The 8559-nt window shown below is 28.1% G+C and overlaps 1 protein-coding gene across 1 annotated transcript; it reads left to right on the top strand.

Annotated features, from left to right (window-relative positions):
• LOC107950902 (uncharacterized) lies at positions 1 to 545 on the top strand. The gene is made up of 2 exons (XM_016885815.2): positions 1 to 110; positions 195 to 545. The coding sequence occupies exons 1-2, from the start codon at positions 50 to 52 to the stop codon at positions 434 to 436; spliced, it is 303 nt and encodes a 100-aa protein (XP_016741304.2). The 5' UTR covers positions 1 to 49; the 3' UTR covers positions 437 to 545.
• Positions 546 to 8559: the final 8014 nt, after the last annotated feature.

Below are 8559 nucleotides of genomic sequence, written 5' to 3'. Positions count from 1 at the left end.
ATAAAAGGGACAGAAATTAGACTCTTTATAAAACTCAACTCAAATTACAATGAAGTCCATGGCAGTAATTTTGATAATCCTCTCCATTGTTCTCGTCTCTTTCCATGGAGGTTTTCTTTTTGTTTCTCAAACATCATCATTGTTTTATTATATCTCAAAACATTTGGTTGAATTAACCCTAATTGTTTTTATAGGTGAAAGTATAACAAAGGTATGCGAGGAAGACAATCCTTCACCACCATTGTCACGTTCTCTTTGCAATCAACCAGAATGTGAGCATCATTGTGCCTTAAGACATCCAAAAACAAAGGCTTGGGGCAAGTGCAAATTCAACGATGATCGCTTTGTTTGCGATTGTTGTTATCTTTGTGATCATCACAGTCTTGAGGCTCCATCTTATAATGCTCGCAAACTCTCCTATGCTCCTTCATATTAGGTTCTTTTGGATTTCCATTATCTCATGCTTTCTGGGTTTTGGGGTTAATTTTATCAGATGTCTTCAAATTATTTCCCAGTATTAATTAATATCCTATAAATAAAGCATCAAATACCAGTTCGAATATAACACTAAAAATCACTTGAATCATATTATTAACACGTGCACTAATTACATGAATAGATTATATATAAACTGTTAACAAAATCTGTAAAACGTAAATTAAAGATTTACAAAGCCAAATATACCATAATATTCTGGCTTTAAGCTAACTTCAGGTACTTAAAACCTCACTGATGATATTGGGCCCAGTATATAACCCACTTTTCTTTTAACAACAAGATCTATTGAACAGTTAATTTTTAATAAACTATAAGAGGAAGACAAAACCCAAACAACAACTAACACGACTCAAATTCAAATCACATCTAAGATGATAAATACTCTAATTATCGATTGTTAGTTCATATTCTTACCATTAAACTAAAAAATTGACAGAATCTTTTTTATAAATAATTGTTGAATAAAAAAATTATGACAACATATCCATCAATCCATAAACAGAATTTTTTTTATAATTAATTGTTGAATAATTAAGAGATTATGACAACATATGTATCAATTCATAAACGTAGCTAGTCATGCAGATGGCAAGCACTAGTTGTTATATTTTTAAAGTAAATTACGTAACTGCTCAATAGCGATTATTAAATTATTCCTATATGACTCTTCATCCAAATATATTAAATTATGACACGTTTACGATGCGGACAAAAATAATTATATAGAAAATATATCAAATCGTAAGTGAAATGGTAAAAAATTTGTGTATAAATTTTTATTAATCTTGAATTCGGTTTTTAAACATTTCGTAATTTCAATACTTAAGTCATTTTAAACACTTTTATATTTTTTCTATGATAAAGATATTGGATAAATTTGAAAATTTATATGTATAACACATACAACTATGTTAATAAATTCAATGCTTAAATTACTAAAATATTAATCATAAAAAATATTATGAATATTATGAGAGTGTATAAAACTACTCGACTTTTAACCAATTGATGGCGTTGTTATAACCATACAATCTCAAATTGATTTTGAAAAGGTAATGCCGAGATTGATTGAAAATTATTTAATCAATGAAAATGATATCAACACGAGTGGAGTGAAGTGCACCTAGCTGAAAATGTTGGTTGAGGAGCTGCCACCAAATAATCATCGAAAAAATATTAATGTCAAATAAATCTAGCAATTTTTGCTCTGCGTATATTTGCTTTGCTCAAAGACCTTAGTCTTGTCCCCACATACAACTAGTGACTTGTGTTATTGGCATTCATGTACTACGGATTTAGTATGGCAACTGATCGAGATGTCCTCAAGTTAAACTATTGTTAGATAATTCGTCCAGCCTAATCATTATTGTAAATAAGTCTTAGTTTATTCTTAGTGTTTTGAAGTTATTTTTAGTACTTTTATATGGTTCTTTTTTATTTAATAAGCCGTAATAAGCCGTGTTTTATTGGCTATTGGACCGAGTTTGAGGGGAGAAAAGCAAAGCCGAAAGAAGTGGAGCGGAGAAAAGAGTAGAAAAATGGAGAGAAGCAAACTACTTGTAAAGGTCGCGGCCCGGCCAATCTGTGCTGTGGCCTTGGCCTGAGATTTGCACTTCAAATTTTGACTTATGACAACTTATGATGAGTTTCATAGCACTAACACATTATTTATGAAAAAAAAAGAGACATTTACATGATAAAATTACTAGTAATAAATTTCGAAAGTAATTAGAGTGGTTCAAGGTTTGTAGATGTTTGAGAGAATTTTGAACATGAATTTGGTTTTTGATTTTGCAAAATATATAGTGAAGAGGAAGGGGATCGTGCATCTTAAAATAGCATTACCTCAATAATGTATAAAATAAAGGTTCAATCTCGATATCTATGGGAATCTTAAATAGTATGAATTCACATGAACCTTGACATCTATGGGTGAACAACAAATTTTGCAATGTGTCCATTGGATTAATTTTAATAGTCCTAATCTCTTCCTTTCCATTCCAATTTTTTTATATAAAAAAAAAGTTAAATATGAAAGTAAAGATTATTCAAATTTTTTTCACACCAAAACCTCAATTATAAGGTGAAAAGAAAAAAAAAAGATCGGATGTTGCTTATTTTATTTTAATCGCTATAGTTAACAAAATTCAAGTATATAAATAAGAACATATTACTTAAAGTTACTGCAACGCAATTGGTCAATTATAATATTACTTAATTTTAGATGAAATGCATGAATTTAAGTGATAAAATCATTAGTTTCAACCTTGTGGGTTGACTTGATGGTCAAGGTATTCATCGCTCTAGGTGTGGCCTAAGTTCGAGTCGTACTAATCTCGTTGTTGTTAAAGGTTTTATCCTCATATTGTAATTCACCAAAAAAAAAATATTAACCAATTTTGTATTGTAGTTGAATAGTTGTAAAATTATAATAAAAAAGAATTACAGCTGTAATGCTGTACGGTATATATATATTCTAAATGTAAGACCAGAAAAAAAAATTAATTAGTAGAATTGGACTAAGGTTAGAAGCAAGCAATTATTGAACATCCCTTTCTGATTAATTTATTGATCTACAACCATCAATTTTCAGTATGAGGTAATAATAAGAGGTGTTCATGGTCATATTACAAACTTATAAGTCAGCTAGAGTTTTGAATTTTAAATCCCGGTTTGATCCATATTTTAATTAAATTTAATTTTTTGTCTAATCCTATTTTTCTAGTTTAATATTTTTATTCAAACACTTTCAAATTTAGAATAAATCTTCGGACTTGAATAAATAATCCAACTATAAACCATGTCTACTTATAAATAAAATTCTAAATGTACAATTATAATTATAACAATCTACATTACCAGTACGATCGAATTAATAATCAAAACAAATTCGAATCTAATTTACATAAAATAAAACCTAAACAACTTTTAACTTTCTACTCGTTGAGGCAACTAATATATAATTGTATTATATATGTGTGTGATGAAATTTAGGTAGAAACCTAGTCTACAAATCAAGCTTAGAACAAAAAAGAGACTTGTTTATAAGCAAGTTGCATTAAATATTTGATTCAGTGGATCCATTAGTCTTAAAGTAGAGCATGCCATGCATCTTCTTAGAAGAAAAATATAGCTTATCTTGTTGTCAAAATCATGAAATCTGTGTTGTATTTTGGTCAAATCTCAGACATCAATTTCCTAGTCAAGGGGTAGTTGCTGTCGATTAATTAAGTCTACTGTCTCCTGAGGATGAGTGCGAGGAATGAAGGTGTTCATGCCTATTTGCTAAGTTTAGTTTTGGTTTAAAATTTTGTTCAAGTTTAGTTTCAATAAAAATGTTAAATTTTGGGTTCGGTCCGGTTTAATCGTATTAAATTTTTTATACTATTTTTAAAATATATATAATATATAAATAAATATTAAAATATTAAAATAAATATTTCTTAATAAATTAAAAATAAATTTTTAAAAAAATGTTTACTTAAATAACACTAAAATAGGTGCAATTTAACAAGTAAATGTCTCTAAAATAGTAACAAAATTAACAATAAAACCAAAGTTATACAATAACAACAAAATAATAGCAACAAAATAGTGAAATGGTAGCAAAGTAGTGAAAAAAATAACAAGAAAAAAAACAGTAAAAATGTAGCAGGTTTTTTTTTTTTGCATATTCAAGTAGAGCTAGACCGGGTTCAGGGCTAAAAACCTTAACCGAGGCCCAGCCCGCTTTCTAAACGAACCTTATTTTTCTACCAAACCCATTTTTTAAGCCTATATTTTTACCCAAACCTTCCCACATAATAACACATGCGTGTTAGTGTTATATTTCTCCAAAATGAACGTCACTTTTTCTGACCTTCTATTTCTAGTATTAATATTAATGAAATCAAGAATAGGTGGAAGTTTGGATAAAGTAATTACTGTTGTCAAGTGACGAAAAAAATAAAAAAAGTAAGATGAGAAAACATGGAAATTGAATTGAATTATTAACAACATTCTTCAATTAGATGAAATATTATAATTGTTAAATGTTTAGGGAGGACGGCTAAGAACTATATTCCTAGCTATATCACCTAATTTTGAATGTAATTTTACCTAACCTCTATATTTTTAATTATAAAACTTAGCAGGTATTTTTGTTTGGGTAATTTATGATTTTATTTCTGACTAATTTCTAGTTTATGTATATTGTTTTTAGTGAACTATCTTGTGACAATAATGAATGACAAACAAAGCATCCCCTTATCATGTCATTTGGAACTTTTTGTTGTTTGGAATCAATTTGATTAAGCAACGACCTAGTAAAAATAGCGAAAGAAATTTAGAAATTGAACACACAAATTTAACGTGGAAAAACCCTTCAAAGATTGAGGATAAAAAACTATGAGCAAAGATGATTATACTATAATGATAAAAGAACAAAGAGTACAAGATGGAGATAAAAACTAAACCCTGAAGCACGAAAACAAAGAACCCTCAAAACGTAAACACAAAATTCTCCAAAAATGTTATGAGTTCTAATATTTTAATGGGTGTATTTCCTAATATTGTAAAAGAGTCTATTTATAGGGTAGGTAAGTTAAATAATAATAAAATAATCTATTTATAGGCTAAGTAGGTTCTAATCTTTTAAGAATATTGAGATTTGATTTTTAAGTCTTATATTTTATATTATGTGTCGATTCTCTTTATATTTTATTTTTATTTAAATTTTATTATGTGTTATCTCTTTCTGAATATATTTTAATTATCAGTTCAATTGTTTTTTGTAATGCCTGATTTTGATTATAATTATTTAGATGTATTATTTATAATTACAATTGTAGTTGTAAATTTCTAAAAAAAATTATAAATTTTAATTTGATCATATATATTTTTATTTATTATTGAAATTAGAGGTATTTGTGGGTCAGATTGAAGCGAGTTTGAGCCAAGCCTCTATATTGTATTATTGTATTAGTACACTTCTTACTATGCATAAAGTCGTAAATTTAGTTCATGTTCTTTCATTTTTCATCTCTTTTAGCCTTTAAACTTGTGTTGTTTGTCAAATCATCCCAAAATGGATGAAAAAGTTGTTGACATGGCATACATATGGATTGCCACATGGATACCACATCAGCAATTAAGTATTTTTTAAATTTAAAAATTCAAAAAAATTATAAATATATTTTTTAAAAATTAAAATTATTAAAAAAGTATAAAATATATATTTTTAATATTTTTAATTTTAAAAAATCAATTAATTGCTAACGAGCATACACATGGACTACCATGTAGATATATACGTCAGCAAAGTTAACAGACGTTAATTTTTTCATTCATTTTGGGATGATTTGACAAATAATACAAGTTCAATGGCTAAAAGAGACAAGGCTAAATGCTCAAATTAGAGCTCAACCTTTTAGGAGTTGGATCACATAATGGCCAAACCTTTCAAAATGCTCATATAAAGGCCCAACATTTATAAAAATGTCAAATAAGGACTTTTCACGCACTTCAACTTAATTTGAGTAAAAACTAGATGAATTCTAACATATTTAGAATGAACTAAATGACAATTGAATTAGATATTGCCTGAAAGTAAAAGAAAATAATAAAACATAATTTGAGACCCGATATACAACATTTGAGAAGCTCTTATTTGAGCCCTTTCAAAAAAGATTTGATTCTTATTTGAGCACTTTGAAAAAGCTTTGGTCCTTATTTGAGAACTTTGAAATGTTTGTCTTTCATTTGAGCACTTTTGTAAATGTTAGGTCCTTATATGAGTATTTTGAAAGATTTGGCTTTTATGTGAGCAACCCCTAAAATGTTAGACCAAAAATTAAATAAAGGACTAAAATAACTTCTTCTTTTTTTTATAAAATTAGAGGATCAAGTAAGTCTTTATACCCACTTTAAATTGATATAATTTCTTTTATCTCAACCCATTTTTTAACTCTAGTATTTCAATCAAATTCTTGCAAATTTCAAATCACTTTTAAACTGATGACTTGAAACACAAAATTAGAAGAGAGAACCTTGTTTCCAAACATCCTCTCTCTCTCTCTCTCTCTCTCTCTTTAATTTTAAAATAAATACACTCTTACAATTTCATAATTAAATGGTTGAAATTAAGAATGGGTTTGAATAGGTTGTGGGGTACAATGCGGTATATTTAGCTTATTTTTTTGTGTTACGTTACAGTATCGTTACAATATTTAATTTCACCGTTACCGTTATTCTTATACTAATCGTAAATAAACGCACCGCCCATCCAAACTCACCCTAAATAACTAATTTTATAATTTACATTTTTTTTCCTTTTCTGGAGAGAGATTTTCTTTGTGAACAAATTATCCTACTCTTAAATCTGAATTATCCTTTTCGTCTTCAAAATTCAAAGTGTTGGTCTTCACCTTGCACAATTTTTTCTAGCCTACTTATCATCTTTCTACATATTGATATATTAAACAATTAATTAAATATTTAAAAATGGCATAAATTATCGATCTCAATTTTCGCTTTTTTTAGTTTTACCATCCAAGCTTTTCAAATTCAGTGCTCAACGAATTCAAAAAAGAGAAGAAAAATAAGAGAGTATATATCATGATTTCTTTGGTTCTACTGCGTAAAAATATAAAATTATTTTAGACTAAAAATTATACTAAATATTCAGCAATATCTTCCTATTCTTACTTTTTTTGGGTATAATAGTGATTCGAACTCAGGTTATTGTTGAAGAAGGTGAACATCCGTTCAATAGATCACCCCTTGAGGTTTTTAGTCTTTGTACTTTAATTGGGTCGACAAATCCGTTAGGTTCAACTATGTATAAAGTCGTAGATTTAGTTCATGTTCTTTAATTGAATCATTTTTAGTCCCTATGCTTTTCAAAATTTAAAATTTTAGTCTTGACACAAATGACAACCATTAAATCAAGGGGCGAAGCAATATATATATATAATGGGAGCCGAAATTGAATTGTAAAATTTTGGGAGTCAAAACAAACATTTCACCATTTATTACCGTAAAATTACAAAGGTTAAGGGCTTAAGAGGCAATTACACCAAATAAATTCTAACTTCATCGGGGTTTGTTAAGTGTTAACTACGTGTGTCCCTTTATCATTGAGTTGAGAATCCTTTTACGTCACTTTATATATTTCTTTTGACATTCATGTCTTAGTCAACCCTTCCCCCATCTCTAAACTTAACTAAGCTATTATTAACCCAAAGGGTCAAATCATCGCATTGAATCAAATTTTATTTGAATTTGGTATTTTCTCTATACTTACTTCAATTATTTAAATATTATATTTAAATAACTATCAATTAAAATTAAACATCATGTAAAATAAAAATAAACTAATACTTCGCATATATTCGAATAATATTTTTTTTATTTTTCAAAGTATCTAACCGAGCAAGCCTAGTAACTAATCATCTACATTCTGTAGGTCCATTAAAGGGATTGATGCTAGCCGTGAATTTTAAAGCTGCTCCATACCCATGACGATGGTTAAGATAGGAGAGACTTAAATATTTATACACAGTGAGAGTTAAATAAATGATATACATGTAATAAAATTAAATATAAAATCTCAACTATTCAATTACAATTACTTTGAAAATTGAAATATTTTCTTATTTCATACGGAACTTTCTTCGGACCGAGAAAATAAAAAATGGAAGGAATATGTTCATATCAGTAATTCTTCTAGAGTGGTTAGATCATAAGGTTCGGTCAATGTCTTGGTTCTAACTTATAAATGAAAATGATATGTAAATGTCAATAAGTTTCTAAATTCTAAGAAAAAACACTTACCAAAACATTAAAAAAATTGTAATAAAAAATTAGTGTGAATTTCAAGCCAATATGAACATAAAACTAGCTATTATTGTCCTTTTGGTGGTTGAACTAAGAAAACTCCAAGCTCGTTCGACGGAAAGTCGGTAAAGCTAATCGGAGGGTATCGGAATTACATCTCCGGAACGTGGTATTATGCCGAGTCGACTCGGACAGTGTTACTGCAGCTTGAAACATGCATATCTATAGGGATGTGTATATATGTAA

Source organism: Gossypium hirsutum, chromosome D03 (genome assembly GCF_007990345.1).
Source record: "Gossypium hirsutum isolate 1008001.06 chromosome D03, Gossypium_hirsutum_v2.1, whole genome shotgun sequence".
NCBI classification, from domain to species: Eukaryota; Viridiplantae; Streptophyta; class Magnoliopsida; order Malvales; family Malvaceae; genus Gossypium; species Gossypium hirsutum.
This window is presented reverse-complemented; position numbering and strand designations above follow the sequence as displayed.

Coding starts and splice junctions, on each gene's coding strand:
- LOC107950902 (XM_016885815.2), top strand. CDS start 50: ATGAAGTCCATGGCAGTAATTTTGATAATCCTCTCCATTGTTCTCGTC. Junction 111..194: donor TCTCGTCTCTTTCCATGGAG/GTTTTCTTTTTG, acceptor TTGTTTTTATAG/GTGAAAGTATAACAAAGGTA.